This window comes from Apodemus sylvaticus, chromosome 7 (genome assembly GCF_947179515.1).
Source record: "Apodemus sylvaticus chromosome 7, mApoSyl1.1, whole genome shotgun sequence".
NCBI classification, from domain to species: domain Eukaryota; kingdom Metazoa; phylum Chordata; class Mammalia; order Rodentia; family Muridae; genus Apodemus; species Apodemus sylvaticus.
The window spans coordinates 94,861,077-94,880,337 of NC_067478.1; the positions used below are offsets into that span (position 1 = coordinate 94,861,077).

Sequence of the window (19,261 nt, forward strand, 5' to 3'; positions counted from 1 at the left end):
CTTTTTTCCATGCTTTCATATGCTGGCCATGTGATTATCTTAGTTTGTACTCATTTTCTTACTGTAAACTACCATCTAGCACACTTAGTGTTTCCATTAATAAGTTTATGCATTTATGAAATCAATCCTGACATCCTTAATAGCTCATCTAAAAACTAAAGCTATTAGAAATCCTCCATAGTGCTGGAGAGATGGCTCGGTGGTTAAGAGCACTGACTGCTCTATCAGAGGTCCTGAGTTCAATTCCCACAACCATGTGGTGGCTCACAACCATCTGTAATGGGATCCGATGCCTTCTTCTGGTGTGTCTGAAGACAGCGACAATGTACTCATCACATACATTGAATAAATATTTTAAAAAGGGGTAAAAAAAGAAATCCTCCATCAAGACATCTGGCCTATGGCTGGAGAGATGGCGTGGCTGTGAAGAGCACTGGATAATCTTGTACAGGACCCTAGTTCAATTCCCAGCACCCACATGGCAGTTTACCACTGTCTATAATTCTAGTCCCATAAGATCTGATGTCTTCTTCTGTCCTCTGAAGGCATCCAACACATACATGGTGCAGACATACATGCAGGCAAAACATTCATACTCAATTTAAAAAAAAAAGAAAAGATTTCTAGGTCTAAACATTAAATCAAGATTTAACCAGTTATAAAAATGTAAAGGGTTTTTTTGCATTTACATAGTATAAAGTATAAGCCAAAACTGCATAAGATCTCTTACCATTTTTATGAAAAATGAAGCAATAAGCAAGTTTAAGTTTACTCTAAGTTTCTGCCTTAAAGAAATCTAAGCTTGTTTAGGAAGTTGGAAGGAAATGTAGATAATCAGTATAGGATAAAATGGCTATTTTCCTATACTCCTAGCACTGGAAGGTAGAGGCAGGACTATCATTCACTCATGATCATCTTCAGTTACACAGTCAGTTTCGCGGCAGCCTGAGGTACATTAGATCCCATCTTAGGGGAAAAATGTGTTATTAAGAGTTTTTTCAGGAGCAGAAATTATACTGTACTTAGCCCAAACCTAGTTGGCATGAGTATATCACTACACATGCATGGCCTCTTACCCAGTGAAGGGGGGCAGCCAGTGTAACAAGACATTCTGCTTACGGTATGACTTAAGTTAATACGCCTTGCACTAATGATGTCGGGTAAGCACCTAAACCACTCATTGTCATCTTCAAGTGCTATGTATGCACTGTCCACACTGAGATGTGCCACTGTGTGACTTGTTTTTATTGCTGCTTTATGTTTTGTAAGACAGTACACTGAGTCACTCTATAACTCAGGTTACCCTGGGACTCATGGAAATCCTCCTGTATCAGCCTTCCCTACTTGTTACTTTTTGTCAACCTGCCACAAGCTAGAGTAATTTGGCAAGAGGGAGCCAACCTAAACTGGGAAAAAAAGTCTGTATCAAATGGTCTGTGGGCATGTCTATGGGGTATTTTCTTGATTAATACTGATGTGGGAGGTCCCAGCCCACTCTGTCAGCACCGCAACTGGACAGGTGGCCCTGGGTGGTATAGTAAAGCAAGCTGAGCCAGCCAGGGGGAGCGAGCCAGTAAGCAGTGTTCCTCTCCATGGCCTCTGTCCAGGCCTGGACTTCAGGTTCCTAAATGAGTCCAGACTTCTGTTCACGATAGACTGTAAGCTGTAAAAATGAAGTAAATCCTTTCCTCCTCGAACTGCTTTTAGCCATATTTACCAAAGAAAGAGAGCTGGCAAACAAGAATAGCTCCAAAGTGCTCAGATTACACAAGCAGCCTTCATGCTTGGCTGCACCATAGTTTTACAGATTGGCAACAGCATCACAACATGTTGAGTAATGCTTTGCCATAGGACGTAAGATTGCTACAATAACTTAATTAGATGACAAGAAATTTTTGGCTCCATTATAATGGGAATTACAGGACTGCCTTTGTACATGTCCATCATTCACAAAAATTTCATTGTGTGGAACACAACTTATATTCATTACAGCTCATTATCTCTAAGGAGGCGAGTCCCCAACCAGTTACTCATGCAGTAAGTAATAGAAGGCATGAGGGGGTGACCGTAATCTACAGCATCTTTTGGCAAGTAAGCCCCATACTTACTTGTTTTTACTGTCAAAAAGTAATCGTATCTTGCCGATGTTTCTTTTGCTTTAATTCAAGCTCACCCTCTTTAAGAGGAGTTGACAGCCTAAGAACCACCATCATCCACTGAAGATATGAATGAATGACAATGAATCTTCTACTCTAAAGACTTTAATCTTATTTTCATACCTGGTTTAAACTCTCACTTAAAACTTTACAAAGCAGAAGTGGTGTTTTTTTTGTTAAGTCCTCTTTTATAACCCAAAACTCAATGTTCACCATGAGTTTTGATACATATAAGAAAATGAATATGATACTGATAATAAGGATGGATCTAAAAATAAAAAGTTTATGGAGGCCTGGGAAGATGGCTTAGCAGTAAGAGCACTGGCTCCTCTTTCACAGGATCCAGGTTCAATTCCCAGCAGCTACATGGCAACTCCCAACAGTCGTTAAGTTCCAGGGGATCTGATGCCACCTTCTGGTCTCCTCTAGCACTGCATACATATGATGGTCATAAACATCAAATAAAATGTTTTTTAAGTTGGTGATCTAAAGCATGGGTGACGGGGAACTCAGATGTGATGGGCCGGCATTCCACTTTTCATGTGACAGATGAAGTGTGCCCTTTGGTTACGGCTTGGACATGCCTGGCTTGACACATCTGCAGTTGATATGTCTCTCTGTAGATAGAAGTTCAATACAGTAGGCTGTGTATTGTCACATTAAATCTTTAGAGTTTCATTATAAAAGTTTTGTGACTTTAATGTCCAATCGTGACAGCTTTCCAAAAAACAATCTTAAATTCAAGCAATCACTAGCGATGTGGTTTCATTTTACAAGAGTTTTTGAGGGGCTCCAAACCAAATGAGTCTAGAGCAGTAACCATAACTGTATTTCTCTGTTCAAGCACTCAACATTTGCAATCAACAGATGATTTCAACTGAGATAGATGATTTGGCATCATAATATAAGAATACAGCAGGCTGTTAGATCCCATAAATCTGAATGATGAAAATTAGCTCTGAGAAAAATATACGTTTGTCCAGTATATAAAAGGACTGGAGCTTAATCACATAATCACACACACACAGACACACACAGACACAGACACACACACACACATACACACACACACACAGAGAGAGAGAGAGAGAGAGAGAGAGAGAGACAGAGACAGAGACAGAGACAGAGAGACAAACTGAATGAATGAATGCTAAGAGGGCTGAACATGTAGGTCAGTTGGTGGAGCGCTTGACTAGCATGCATGTAGTCTTGGGTTTGATTCCCAGCACTGCTTAAATGAGCTGTGGTGACAAATGCCTATCATCCCAACACTAAAGAGACAGATGATCAGGAGTTCAAAGTCACCCTCCTCAGCCACACAGTGAATGTGAAGCTAGCCTGTGCTACATGAGCCCCTATGTAGAGGGGTGAAGGGATGGACAGAAAGAGGAGACAGAAGAATAAAATAAGTAAGTATAGTGGTGGGTCCATCTGGATCCTACTATATGGTTTTGGTATTACATTTATGCTTTATGATCCAAAAACATTATTGCAGTTGTCAAAATGTAAAGAAAGTGGGCTGCTGATCTGTAGGAAGAAATGAACCAAGTTGTTATAAACACAGGATCTGGAACAAGACTGCTTTCCTATTGTCACCACCTGCTAGCTTTGTGACATTATCCAAATTAATCTCCCTGTGCCTTAAGTTCCCATCTGCGAAGCTGAGTTGAGGACAGTGCTCCCATCAAGATCTGTTGTGAGCATTAAATGAGAAGCAGAGCTTTTAAAGTGATAGACCTAACTGCTCTAATGTTAGCTATTAGAATTATTACAAAATGATGCAACCACAGTGTGTGTATGCTAAAGGGCTTATGAATAAAGGTAAACTCAAGTAGAGCAGAGCAGGAAATTAAAATGTTATATCAAAAGCACACAGTAAGCATAAAGTACGAATGACACCTTCAAATGAACCCCGCTGTCACGATTACATAAAAAGACTCAATTTCAACACACTTTCATCTCTATAAAAAGAACCTTACTGCAGCAATCAGCATTAAGAGTCACTGGGCAGTGGTAGTGCACGCCTTTAATTCTAGCACTAAGAGGCAGGGAGGCAGAGGGAGGCAGATGAGTCTGAGGCTAGCCTGGACTACAGAATAAATTCCAGGACATCCAGGACTACATAAAGAAATCCCACCTCAAGAAACAACAGCAAAACCCTAACAACAACAAAACAATCCCCCCCCCCAAAAAAAACCCAAAAACCAAAAACAAAGGAGTTATGTAGGGAAAAATCAATCAAGAATTTCAGCTAACCCACACCAATCAACATGTTACAGAAATGCTACCTTGACTTTCTCCCTATCATGTTTGGTAACACAATAGGACTTCACACCTAGAAGGAGGTTTGTGACATTGCTATTATCTTTTACCCAGAATTAAATTTCAAAAACATCTAGCTTTGTCAACTAATCAATTCTAACTGTTTTTAGACTTAGCATGACTATAACATGTAATTAGCATACTGACATATAAACAAAGAAGGAAAAGCAGTCTCACTACTGGAAGAATTAACCCTTGCTCACTGGCAACCTAGTCTGAAGAAGCAAGCGCAAGGGAACACGACATGAATAGTGAAATAAGGTGCATGAATGGCTGATATACTCTCTTGGAGTTTGCTAAAATAAAACCATCTAGTCGTTCCTGTTTTTGTCACATGGAAATATACTGAAATTACAAACAGGCTGACCAATCTTGTTGAAATATAAACATTTTTGGGGATGTGTGGTCATGCTAGAGTAAAGAACGTAAAACTTTTCCATTTTCTGGGTGTAGTAATATGGATACATTATTTAAGTCAAGGAAAAATGAAATAGGCACAACAGTGACCTCAGTGAGCCCAAGCGCTGTTTCCTAATTTCAGCAAGAGAAGAAAATTATGTTCTTTGGCTCACAACAGGATGCTGCATACCCTGCAGCAAAGAGGAATGCTCTGGCCAGGCGGTGGTGGTACATGCCTTTAGTCCCAGCAGTTGGGAGGCAGAGGCAGGTGGATTTCTGAGTTCCAGGACAGCCTGGTCTACAGAGTGAGTTCCAGGACAGCCAGGGCTACACAGAGAAACCCTGTCTTGGAAAAAAAAAAAAAACGGAGTAATGCTCTGAGCTAAGCACTGACAGAAAAACAGCACTTAGCTGCTCAGGAAGGCAAATCTCAGCATCACCTGGATGTGCACGTAGAAAAACATTCTCAACAACAACAAAAAAAAGCCAATCACCTTATTCCTTATGTAAAACTGCAGAGTATGGTTTTCAAACTGAGGGCAATAAGGCTCTCAGAGCACCTCAGATATATATATCACATCTGAAGTGCTTTTGTCCTGAGCTAATTGTTCTTATTTATTTTGAAGCAAGATCCCACTATGTAGCCAAGCTGGGCTCAAACTCTTCTGCCTCCTATTGTCAGGTGCTGGAATTACAAGAGTAAACACTTGGTTTAAATTAGCTATTTAATATAGCTATTTTCTCAGGACTGGGATATGTGGGAACATGGCAAGGTGGGTGACTGCCTAGCACACACAAGCCTCTAGGCTCAATCCCCAGCACTATACCAACATAAATATCATTTCCTATTAGAATTTTGGATCTACAGTTTTATTTTGTTTTTTAAATCAGTTTTGTACGCAGGTGTGGTGATGCAGACCTGTAATCCTAGAATCTGAGAAACAAAGGTGGGCCGATTAGAAGTTCACAGCCATCGTTACACAGTGAGCTACACACTGAGGTGAGCCTGAGCTAGAGATGCTGTCTTAAAAAAAGGAAAGTTTCTTTTCATCGATATATCTCCCAGTGCCTTCAATACCAAGCATATGAAAATGGCTCCACAAACTTTTGATGGCTGAGCGAGTAAGAATTCCTTTAGATTATGTCTAGGCAGTTCAGATGCCACATACAAAGTTGGCTTGCTCTCCTAACACATTCTTCTTTATAAATTACAACCCAATCTTTCCATGTAGAGAAAAATATTTATAAATTAAATACATAATAAAAGCAGTTTTTGATTGATATGAACTTTTATCTTTAATTAGTATCACTTACAAACATAATTGGCTTATTCAAATAAATGAAGTAATCTAAAGAGAAAAGATACTGTGAGTTTTAAAAGTGTGAGCTATCACAATGAAGCAGTCTTACAGAGGAACTGCAACTAGCAACACAGAAGTAAACAACTTCCTATCTACTCTATCAGTTACACTCAATAATATTTGCTAACTCAAATAAGTTTTCATTAACACCGCTGAGAACACACAGAGAAAGCCGAAGTGATGACTGCTATTCCTAGAACCCGGAGAACGGACACAGGTTATTATGTCCCTAAGGTTTAATGGCACATCCTAAGTGAAAGGATAACACTTGATTAGTGCCAAGAAAAACAAAAGTATTTCTGCAGGCTCCAAGGACTCTTAACTATAAACATGTGACAATTAGAGATTTAAAAACGTGTCTTTTTCCGAATGCAAACATCGTTCATCTAATACTCAGAACAGTGGAGAGGCTCAACATACATCACAAACTCCAGATAACTGTGGCATATGTTTAAGAGGCATATGCTGGTTCATTAAGCATCCTTTTTAAATACATACAGAAGTTTCCACAATGCCAAAAGTAGGCAGAGTAAGAGCATGATACACACAGTCCCACTACAATGAGAAAATTGTGTTCTTATCCCCAGGACCATAAAAATTGCTTACAATCTAAAGCACTGGTTTAGTTTAGACATTTTGGTGCATGTCTTTAGGAAGCAGAGCCAGGTGGATCTCTTTAAGTTTGAGGCCAACCTGGTCTACAAAGTGAGTTCCAGGACAGTCAGATCTACACAGTGAAACACTGCCTCAGAATCATTCATAAATGAATGGATGAATGAACAGCATTAATAGTTAGTTGTTATATATTTGATATGTGAGCCCTGAGAAATGATCATTCAACCCCTAAAGGGGTCCTGACCCATGGGTTGAGAACCACTGTGCATTTAATGTATCTTAGCCTAGTAGTAAAAGCATACTTGTATGATAACATATGAAATCTGGCCCATCATGGCAGCATACTCTTATAATCTGAGCATTCCATAGGTGGAGACAGGAGAACTGCTCCAACTTCACAGCTAATCTAGTCTACCTACTGAGGGGCTAGGCTTGCTAGGACTATCTTATCTCAAAATATTTTAAATTTTTTAAAACTGAAATCTTAGATCTGAATTTAGTTCTTATCCTCTAGCAAAGCAAAAGCTAGAAAAGAAGGTAGGATAACCACTTCTGTCCACATCTGTCCAAACTGGACAGACTAGAGGCTAAGAGAATGTATCTTCTGGTTGAATGTATCCATAGGGCAGGGCTGTCCTAACATTCTATTTCTATCTCACTGGGTTGTGAATAATAAAGCCTAAAACTTAGCAATGAAGTCCCATTAAGGTCATCTGTCCCACAGCAAAGAACTGGCAAAGTAAATAGGCAGTTCCAGAACAAGTTCAGATCAAACAAGTAAATCCCTTAAGACCTGTGCCAGGTATGTAGGAACTCTTCTTCTCTCCCAAGCTGCCACTGCCGCCGCCGCTCTCACCGGCTGCCTAACTCACTGCAAGAATGATTTCAAAATGACCTCCGTGCCTCCACTCTTACCCTTTCACATTACTGCCAGGGACTGCCATGCCACTAGGTGGTTTAAAATGCTTTGCTAGGTAAGGATGAAGCCCCATTCCCCTGACACATCACCTGACCTCCAGATTGTCACTCCTTTCCTTTCTTCTTACTACCTACTTCCTTGACCCTTCACTAAACCAAGTACTCCACTGGAGAATCCAGGACGGCAGGCCATGTTGGAAGAGCTCTACCGGAGCATAGAGCAGGCAGGCGGTGGCTCATGTTTCCCGGGTCAGCTGACCTAAGTTTGATCCCTGAAACACACCATCTTCTGGACTCTACAGCCACCAGGCACACATGTGATACACAGACATATATACGCGGGCAAGATTCCCATGCATAGAAAATATACAATGTTAAATCTAAAATAAAACCTTGAACACAGCACAAGGCTGTCTGAGTATAGGGGATCTGCCGCCGAGCCTGACTGACCTGAGGTCAGTCTCTGAGATCCACATCAGTAAAAGAGAAAAACAGCTCCCAAAAGCCACCGTGCTGACTTGCACTTGAATGCCCAAGAAAACATACATATACACACCATACACACACTAAGTAAATTGAAAAAAATTTCGAAAAGAGCAGAATGAAAAATGCTGATCTCACCTCTGTATCTTCTGGGTCTTCTTTTTCTTTGGGGAGGGAAGGGGGGTTGAGATAGGGTCTCATGTCATGTAGCCCAGGGTCATCTTCCTGCCTCTATTCCCAAGTGTTGGGATTATAGCTCAGCTCAGTCATCTTGTATCTAAGGATTGGTTCAGAAGTCAATTTTAGTGCCTGTGACAACTGCCCACATAGGAACTAAAGAGACAATGCACACTGGAAAACAAAAACTGCTCTAGTAAAGACGGCACTGGTACCGGGCTGTTGTCTCAGCATTACAGGAAGCTGAGGCAGGAGGATCATGAGTTCAGGACCAACCTGAGCCACACAGTTAGTTCTAGGCCAGTCTAAGCTACAAAGCAGTATCTTGCCTCCCTGCCTGAGAGACCAGAACTACAAGGAGAGAGAGCAGAAGAGGACCATGGGGAGGGGTCCTAGTGCTGCAAGAGGATGTCTAGTAAGATGGTTGAACAGGGGCTAGCTTAGGTCAGAAGGAGGAATGCCGTGGGAGGGACATATGGAGAAGGCCAAGTCTCAGAAGGGCTTGGCTGAGCCTATGGGCACTGAGAAACAGGTGGTACCTGACCCTACAGTCTATCCTATAGTAAACCTTATAGGGGGCCTCAAGCATCTCTGGGCTGCTTCAGGACCTTGGGAATGGCTCCCGGCTACTACGACTCTCCAACATAAAGACTATCACCTACTGCTGCTCTACCAAAGACCCACAGCCACAAACTCTTAGTGAGAAGCACTCACAGAGACAGGGAAGTCAGGCAACATCTCTCCCAAATGGAAAGCCTGGGAAGTGGACCATGGAGGAAGGGTTCCTTTGGTGAGTTTTAAGCTGTCTTCCCTTCCCTTGTTCCTCAAGCTCTTTTATTTTGCCATCTCCCGATGTGGGGACAATGTGACCCTCAGCTGTAAGTATCTTCCTTCCTCTCATTTTCCTCATACCAGTTTTAGGTGCAAAATGTCTGGAGACCACTGAGACTGTGCTCCGGATAGGAAGCATTAGTGGTGCCTTGGGTGGGTTACCGGGAAGCAACACTGGCAAAGACTGGGAAGAAGGAAAACGGGTGTGATGCCAGGGCCAACGAAGAGGGCCCAGCACAGCCTGTGTTAGGTGTTTCCACATCCATAGCTTTAAAGAGGCCCAAAGCTGGCTGCCCGTTTTCACACAGGGCAGAACCTACTGGAGTAAAGTGCACAGTGTCAGCAAGTTACTGTGTAAAGCACATAAAACAGTCTGTGGTATGTGCTCAATGCGAGATATCCAAAAGATACCCAGGGCTACATATTTCCTCTGCTGACTAATCAGGGACCTAAAAACTTTGAAAACTGGGGTCATCCCACTATATTTTTAGGAATAAAGTTTGACCTCTGAATTTAGAATGACAATGGGTTTGAAACATTGCTTCCTTCAAACATAATGAAAATTATCTCCTACTCCATAAGTCTGCTAACACTTAACAAAAAGGATACTACAAGGAGGTCTCAGATTCAGAGTACATTATTCATACATTTTACACCCATTTTTGTCTTATGCATCCCAAACCAGGGTATTTTATATATCCTAGTAATTTCTATAAAACCTTAAATGTTTTTAGATTTTATCTTTTTACATATATGAGTACTGCCCAAATGCATGTATGTGCACCACATTCTTACCCAGGACCCATAGAGATCAGAGAAGGTATCAAATTCCCTGGAATTGGAGCTATGGAATAGCTGTGAGCCACTATGTGGTTGCTGGAAACTAAACCAAGGTCCTTTGTAAGCACAACAAATGCTCCTAACTGCTGAGCCATTTCTCTAGCCCCTAATCTACATTTTTACTATTTACCTAAAAATGTTTTAGAGGGTACATGAATTCCAAAGTCTTTGCAGACTATGCAGTAGAAAAGCTTGACTACCATAATTCCAGAGTTGCCCTGGCCAATCAATACACCAGCACTGCAACATGCAGCTATTCACACTTATGTTAAACTGAAACAAAAATCTGCTGTAGTCACTTTCGGACCATTTCAGTTATTCACAGTACCTGTGGTTTTGCAGATGTAAAGCCTTTCTATCATACCACAAAAAGGCCTCCTGGACTTTGTGTGCTAAAAAAACAAAAACTTAATACTTGTCCCAGTCAACTTAAGTTTAGAATACTTTTAGTTCTTGGCCTAAAATCTCCACCACTTCGAACAAGGAACCAATTCAACGTTGTCCCTGCAGAGAAATAGAATGGGATGACAGATGAAAAAAATTCTGATCTCCCTTAGAGGTCTTGTGTATGTGGCCAAAAGAATCCTTTTAGAGTGCTTTAATACTCCAACAACATTCAACATAGTAGCCATTAAAGTGGCTATTTAAAAGTTTGAAGTAACTTAATTGAAACTAAACATAATTTAAAGCCCAGTTACTTGGGCACACAAGTCACATCTGAGGGCCAGTAGTCAGTCACATGTACCTGATAGCAATCACACTGAGCTAACAGTTACAAGCATTCCCATTACCACAGAAAATTTTATTAGATGGCAATGTTTATACTACATGGCTTGTTTTGTATTTTTCCTTTTTTGGTTTTCAGACAGGCTCTGATGTAATCCAAGCTAACTTCTCTATATGGCCAAGAATGAATGACCTGGAGCTCCTGATCTTCCTGCCCCCAACTCCTAATTGTTAAGATTCTACTGTTCTATCTCTCTGCCCTCTTTGCCCTCTGTGCTGTCCTGGAGGAACCCAAGGCTTACCCATGATGGGCAAGCATTTCTCTCACAACTATATGACCAGCTATATCTTTACACTTTATTTATGTTTTTCTTTTACTTTTCTTGTTTGTATTTTGTGATGGTTAAGACCAAATTATGGGACCAAGACTCACTTATGGAAACACGACTATAGATGTATCTGCAAAAGTGTTTCCAAAAAGGTCTAAGGAAGGAAACCAACTGAATGCTGTTCTCCAAAGGGATGAGGTCTCAGGCTGAGTAAAAGCCATCTGCTCCCTACTGTGAAGAAAGTACATTCTCAACCACCTGAAACTCCTGCTGCCATGACTTCCCTGCCACAATGGACTACATCTGCAAACTGTGACCAATGTACGCCCTCCCTTCCACGAGCTGCCTCTGTAGAACATTTTGTTACAGCATGGGTAAGAGTCTCTCTGTGTACCCCAGACTGGCTTGACACTGGTCACACAGCACATGTCAGTCTTGAGTTTGCAATCCTCTAGCCTCTGCCTCCCCGAGTGCTAGAATTACAAATGTAAGCCACCAGGCCCAGACACATTCTTCATTAAAATAATAATAATAATAAAAAAAAAAGGCCAAGAAATACTTGAGAATCCCATCCACTCCCAGTTCTAGCAGGAGCTTGTTGTATCTCTGAGCTAAAAGCCCAAGTGTAAGATCCATGAGATAGCTCTGATAACCAGGATAACCTTGACCTCTCTATAGAGCCAGGCTGGCCTTAACCTTTTTCTCAGTCTCCCTAATGTGGGATTATAGGCTTTTGCCACCATACTCTACTCAAAGAAACAGATTTTATTCGTTTGTGTCTAACAGTACTGTGGATAGAACCCAAGGCCTTAAAATGCTAGACAAATAAATGTTCCACCACAGAGCCACACTTCTAGCCCCAAAAAACGTAAACTTTCAAGTGATAGTAAGATGGAGACAACAGAATCAGAATATGTGACAAACGATCTACTCATGTGGCTTACAACATTTTTTGGAGATCTTTCAGCACAAAGAAGGAAAGTCTCCCCTTCGAACACCAAAGAAAAGTCCTCAGGGGTAGGCAATCCATTAAAAGGCTTGTACAAGGAAGGAGAAAGGTGTCTTTTAGCTCTAAATTATCTGAAACCTATTGGTTCTCACAAACAAAACATCGTTAAAATAAAAGGCCAAAGACATTGTACTGTAATCTGGGTGCTAAGTGACAGAATGTATTGCACTGTAATGGCAACTGATGAACACATGTAAGCAATGTCCCATGAAAAGCCACTGTTCTGTGTGCTGGGCAGGAGACTTTGATGGTTACCTAGTGTGGCAGATACAGCAAAGGCAAGTTTGTTAGGTCACACATAACACCTTGCCTTTCAACTTCAGGCAAAGCTAGACATATACATCTGTTCAGAGACATAAAGCCAACTTTCAAGAGGCAAATTTTTGGCAAACACCCAAAAATATGTGACTTGAGAATGAGTGCATCAGATTAACTGACTGAAGTGTGAATGTGGCATCTGGCTCAGAAGGGAATGCTTTCATGGATCTTAAGTCAAGACAGATCTCTCAGCTACTGAGGATGACGGGGAAGATGGCTCCCTTTGAAGTTATCACACTTACAGTCTGCTTTAGCTCTAGGTCACTTAATCAAGTACTGCACTGCATACCAACACTTGAGTTGTTTCATGCATCTCAACTCTTCTGTGTGTGCACAAGCTGCAGCTGGAGTAAAGTGCTCAGATCACAGGAACCACGTTTGTACTTAACAGGGGTTCCTGCATCCTATCGTCATCTGTCTAGCAGACAGCCCGACAAATAACAAGCACTCAAGGTTCATTTGGTGAGTGGACATGTGAAGAAAAGTTTTTTAAGAAAAAGAACCAAACAGTGTACACAAAATGACACACAAAAAAGAAAGAAACAAAGAAAGAAACAGAAAAGAAAGCCTCCATCTTTGTTTATCTGACTCCAAAACTGGGCTGGAATTGCCAGCAAACACAGTTTCTTCTGGCAAACAAAACACAAGAACATTTCAGAATAAACAATCTGTGTAGTGAAGCAGTTTTAAACACATCTATTTACCCAAAAGCCAGAACAAATGCCAGCATCATGGCAGACATCAAATGAAACTCTAAACAATGTTTGTATCTCATTTTCAGTTAAAATACTATAGCTCAGAAATACAATTACAAACAATAATAAAAGCTGAAATTGGGTAACAAAATCCAAGCATTATTAATATTTATAATTTTAATATTTTTGTTGTATAAGTAACAAGTACAGTCCAGAAAAGTAATGTACTTTTAAAAAGGCAGTTGGGTGAGAAGCTAGGAAGGAGTCAGCTTTCCAGTGCCGCTTTAGGAGGAAGGCCACGTTATGTTAGAAGTCATCTAAGTGGAAAACTGATTACCACTCATCTCTTCAAATCAAGATGAAATTACTTATTAGAGATGGGCATGGTGGCACCTTCCTAATTATAGGTGAGCATTAGCCAATACTCACAAAGTAGAAGCAAGAGGATCAGAGGTTATGAACAGCCTCAACTACATATCAAGTTCAAAGCTACCCTATGCTACATGAAACCCTATCTCAAAAATATGAGAAAAGAAAACATTTACTGGTATGTATCTCTATCTACACCCCACACCCACTGTTTAACATGCACATGTATTTTGCCTGCATGTATATATGTACGTGTTATCACTGCGTAGCAGGTGCCCCTGGAAACCAGAAGAGGACATCAGAGTCCCTGGAAGGGGATGTTTGTGAGCCCACCTGTGTGAATGCTCTGAAAGAACACCTCAGTGCAGGCCCTGTGGAAGAACAGTGCTCGTCACCGCCAGACCAGCTTTCTACCCCTTTTACTGGCTTTATATAAGTGTTTATAAGAATTTCAAATATACCTCAAAAGAAATATAACTCACTCGTGTGGTGTTCTTTCTCTCTGTGAGCCTCTGTTATTAAATTAAGGCTTCTGTTAATTGTTTTTTGTAAGAACAGCTTAGAGAGTACTGCAAGGAAGCGATGGATTAGGCAGTATATGCAGTACTGCCTACACACTGTTAAGGTGTTCTGATGGCTCTGCAATGCTATGAATTGAACCCAGGGCAATACCACATACTAACCACACGCTAACACTGACATCCTACCCCAAGCATACATTTAAATAAGCTACATTACTCTACACAAGAACTTCCTGGTTGGGGGCTGGAGATTGACTCCTTAGTAACAAGCATTTGCTGCTCTTGCTGAGGACCCAGGGTTCCGTTCCCAGCACCCACCCACTTGGTAGCTCACAATCATTCATAACTCCAGGTCCAGGGGATCAAGTGTTTTCATCTGACCTGTGCAAGCACCAGACACTCACTTGGGGTACTCACACACCTGCAGGCAAAACACTCACTCAAGATAAAATAAACAGCCAATAGCCAGGCGGTAGCGGCTATAATCCCAGCCTTTAATCCCAGCATCCTGGAGGCAGAGGCAGGCAGATCTCTGCGTTCAAAGCTAGCATGATCTACAGAGGAGGTTCCAGGACAGAATCTTTAAAAAAAAAAAAAAAAAAAAAAAAAAAAGAAAAGAAAAAAAAAAACTTTCTGGTCTTCATTTATTTTGTACAACTAAAGAAAAGGGTATTATTGACTGGATTCTTTTTTTCAGACTTGTTTTATTTATGTGCATGAGTGCATGTCTATTGTGTGCATGTGTACACCAGTCTTCCATGTTTCTAGAGGTACCTAGAAGTCAGAGAAGGGCATTAGATTCCCTGGAGGTGGAGTGACAGGTGGCTATAAACTGCCCTCTGAGCTGGCTCTCCAGTCCCTGCATTTCTCTTTTGCATTTCTCATCACTAGGAACAGGACGATTCCAAATTACTGTTCTAACTGCCACTTCTAAAAACTGAAACCTAAAGATCTGTCTTTAGGTCAAAGGTTGTAAGAACTTAATGTTGTACTATTCCTAAGTATAATCTTTATTCCCTGGGCAGCTACCTCATGACTCTGTTATTTGCTTCTGTGCTAAAGATATTTACACAGTTTTCTAAAAGGACAGAGCTGGGGGAAATTTCATTGACAGGTTTTATTTATTTATTTATATTTCATTGACAGGTTTTATTTATTTATTTATTTATTTGTATTTGTCCCCAGGGCTGGGGATTGACTCCATGGCCTTATAGAAAACAGGCAAGCACTCTACCACAGAGCTAACTCCTCAGCCTTTTGAAGCTTAGCTTTTTTTTTTTTTTTTTTTTTTTTTTTTTTTTTTTGGTTTTTTTGGATTTGGCTTTTTCGAGACAGGGTTTCTCTGTGTAGCCCTGGCTGTCCTGGAACTCACTCTGTAGACCAGGCTGGCCTCGAACTCAGAAATCTGCCTGCCTCTGCCTCCCAGAGTGCTGGGATTACAGGCATGCGCCACCACCGCCCGGCAAAGCTTAGCTTTAATACAGTATTTATATAATTGGGCTCCAAAGTCCATATTTTTAATTTTTAATAACATTTCTATAAACTTTTATACATTCAGTCACAGTTTGTATCAACTTGACACAAACCTGAGAAGGAAACTCAGCTGAGGAAATGCCCCTATCAGACTAGTTGTAGCCTATCTGTAAGGCATTCTCTTAATTGCAATTGATCTAGGCGGGCCCAGCCTGCTGTAGGTGGTGCCATCCCTGGGAAGGTATGCCTGACTATTACAGAAAGGTAGCAGATCAGTGAGGGTAGCAAGCCAGGTGGCCTCTGCTTCAGTCGCTAGGTACAGACTCCTTCCCTGAGCTCCTGCCCTAGTGAAGTGGTCTGAGTTAAAATGGCCTCCACAGACTCATACATTTAAATGCTCAGTCCCTAGTTGGTGGTACTGCTTTGGGAAGGATTAGGAAGTATGGCCTTGAAGAATGAGATGTGAACTTTGAGGTTTCAAAAGCTCAATCTCTTCCTCTCTGCATCCTGCTTGAGAACCGGGTGTAAGCGCTTTGCTACTGTTCCAGCGCCAGGCCTGCTGACAGGCTTGAACCACCATAATGGTCTCGGATCAAGACTCACCCCTAAACTGTAAACGAGCCTGCAATTAAATGCTGTCTTTAATACAGTGCCTTGGTCACGGTGTCTCTTCACAGCAATAGTAAACTAAGATACCTGTCTTCCCTAAATAATAGGCCATATATGTTAGCCAAACAAACCCTTTCCTCCCCACACTGGTTTTGGTCAGTGTTTTATCACAGCAACAAAAACTTAAAAACAAACAAACAAAAAAAACCTTCCAAAATTCTTTCTAAATTTACATACTGTATGCTGTTTTGTCGAGGGACAAGACAGACCAAAACTTGTCCTTAATCTTTAATTCCAGCAGGAACTATCAACAATAACAAGTGTCTAAATTTCTTGATCCAAGCCATTTTGAGCCAAGCACTTTACAAGAGCAAACATCCGTCAGCCCTCTGTTAACTGCTACGGAGCATCAGAGAACCCGCCATCATCTCATAAGCTCAAAAGACAAAGTTTGAGGTCAACTTGGTCTTACCTGTCTGAAAACAGGTAAACTGATCCTCTAAATTCTTCAGAGGCTCAATCTCCTTTCTTTGCTTTAGATTTCCTTCTCATAACTGGACAATGAAGCATTCCAACTAGATATCCCCTGGTTGTTTGAGAAACAATTTTATGGAGAGATTTACATTCAGCAAGGCTTTGATAGTACACTTTGAAAATCCTATGAATAAAAAAATCAAGAAAACAGGCACAATTTACAAATGCCTAAGACACTCTCAGAACTCCAGAAAAATTTGTGGGCAGATGCTATCCAGGACAGCTCAAAGAAACTGCCCCAAATTTAACATGAATGACCCTTAATAGAGAAATGAATGAAATTCAAAGAACGGCAGTTTTTCACTAGTACATATTAATTCAATGACATTCTTGTTTAACAAAGGGGTTCAATAAGAATCCTCAATGTGCATAATCGAATAATCTAACTTAGCTTTCCAACGGGTATCAAATGAACTGAAATGTTGGTAATAATGAAACAGCTGTTTCTGGACCAAATTTTCTAAGTAACAACGTCTCCAAATGAACATCTTTGGAGCCAAGGCTTCATGAACTCTGGCACAATCTCCCCCAATCCAATGTGATCACCCTTACTTAAACAACTGTTCTTACTGAGTTCTATAGTTGTTTGCTAATGTGATATTCTCGGTTATGACTGTTCTTAGCAGTTTTTCACTCCCCTGAAAAAGTAGTCTTCACTATCAGAAATGAATGCTATGCTATGTAAACACAATGTAATGTTTCCAATGAAAACTGGGAGAAACTTTGAGCAGACACTAGAAAGAGGTAAGAACTTAACTAAAGTACAGCTCCTTGTCTGCAAAGGCAGATCCGAACGCCTAGACAAATCATTAGAAGCAGTAAACTGATGTGCAGGCTGATGGTAAAATTAGCCCACATTAAGCTTCCTCATTTAAACATGCAGATGCATAAGGATGGCCAGATGCATACTCGTTTTTACTTGTCCGCATCCAGGCACCCTAACTAAAGCAGAAAAAAAATGGGTGTCAAGAAAGGGCTTCCTCAGAATCAGAAGCCTCCTGACTCTCAAGGTAACCTGACTCTGAAAAGATCGCCAGTCCAAATTCCAAAAGAACCCTCAAGCAGACTAACGTTCAAGGTGTCCTCTGCTGTCCTTTACCTCCACGATAACAATACATGGCCTTTCTTTCATTAAGCCTTTCCAACTCTCCAAAAGCACCTCAACTCTTGCTAGTCCTTTTATCACCTCAACTGACAAGCAATGCGACTGACACAAAAGGCCTGTCGTCCCAATGCTCTTCTCTTAAAACTCCAGCACTTAAAAGGAAAAAAATCTTACACTGGGCGCTCATCAGGCCCTCTACTGCCCTTCCTCAAGTCCATCCCAGCTGGAAAGCTTCAGCCTGGGAGCCCCTCTATCTGGGAACAAAGCAGTGCGGGCGACAGTACCCGCGACAGTGCGGCTCCGCGCACAATAAGAGAAACTACCAACTTCAGAGCGCAGGAACATCCTCAATTGGCAAGAAAGAGGGGCGGCGGCAGACACGCCCAACTTCAAACTCAGGAAACCTACGGGCTGGCGGCCATCTGGAAAGAAGCGCCCCTTCCCAGGGAGAGAAAAAAGAGGCGGAGCAGACACAAGGGGTACCCGGGGCCCGGGAGGGGAGCCCCGTGCTCGGCCCGGCCCCCGCCCCCAGGCCCGCTTCCCCGCCTTCTCTGCCTCTGGTTCGCTGCCCCGGGCAGAGCGGCCGGTTACCTTGATGCGCTCCCGGCACTGGGACGGGGTCCGCTCGTAGCCTAGCTCGGCCAGGGCCCGGGACACGCGCTCGTACATGGCCGGCCCAGGGGCCTTGCTGCCGAATACCGTGCCGGCTCCCTCCAGCTGCTGGTACCGCGCCTCCACCAGCCGCTCGTTGCCCCACACAGCGATGAGCGCGTTCGTCTCTGCCGGCGTCCACGACATGCCCCGGCAGGCGGCGGCAGCGGCCGCCGCAGCCCCGCCACTGCCGCCGCCGGGCGAGAAGGAGACCGAGGACGAGGCAGCGCTGCGGCCCCCCAGCCCCAGCCCGAGACCCCCGGACGCCGCGGCCCCCGAGCCCGCCGCGCTGCCCGGCCCGAGAGGGGAGGCTCCCCGAGGCGTGGAAGGGTCGGACAGCGATGGGTTCCCGTCGCTCAGGTCGCCAGGAGAAGCCGGGGAGAGCACCTCCATCTTCGGAATTTTTAGCGGCGAGTTGGCGGGCAGCTCCGAGCCACAGGGCGCAGCCATCTTCCAAGCCGCCGCCGCTCCACCGCCCGGAAGTGACGCACCCCCGCATCCGGCCACCAAGGTCTCCGGGGCTGCCCTGGGGCCTGGCTCGGGGCGGAGTGACTCGCGGCTGTCCGGTCGGAGGGCGCAGAGGATGTATCCGGCTGGTTCTAGCAGCCCGCAAATCTTCGCCTTTCCCCTCCGATCCGTTCGCGCCGGCCGCTCCCCTCCGGAGGCGAGAAACTGGGACCCGGCGCACCGAGCTCTGAGCCGAGAAGGGTGGGGGCGTGAGGGCCCGGGAGTGAAGGACTGATTGGAGCCGTCCCACTTCCTCTCCAATCTCAGCGGGGCTAAGGCCCGCGAGGGGCTCGAATTAAGGACCGAATTGACT

The 19,261-nt window shown here is 42.9% G+C and overlaps 1 protein-coding gene across 10 annotated transcripts in view; it reads right to left on the reverse strand.

Annotated features, from left to right (window-relative positions):
* Msantd2 (Myb/SANT DNA binding domain containing 2) overlaps positions 1–18,972 on the reverse strand; it is a 33,104-nt gene extending 14,132 nt beyond the window's left edge. For 3 of the 10 annotated variants that reach the window (XM_052188677.1, XM_052188676.1, XM_052188678.1), the window contains exon 1: positions 18,382–18,972. In XM_052188677.1, the coding sequence (XP_052044637.1) occupies positions 18,382–18,891 (510 nt within the window). In that variant the 5' untranslated portion in view covers positions 18,892–18,972. The other 7 variants (XM_052188673.1, XM_052188672.1, XR_007978867.1 and 4 more) reach the window with 6 other exon arrangements.
* Positions 18,973–19,261: the final 289 nt, after the last annotated feature.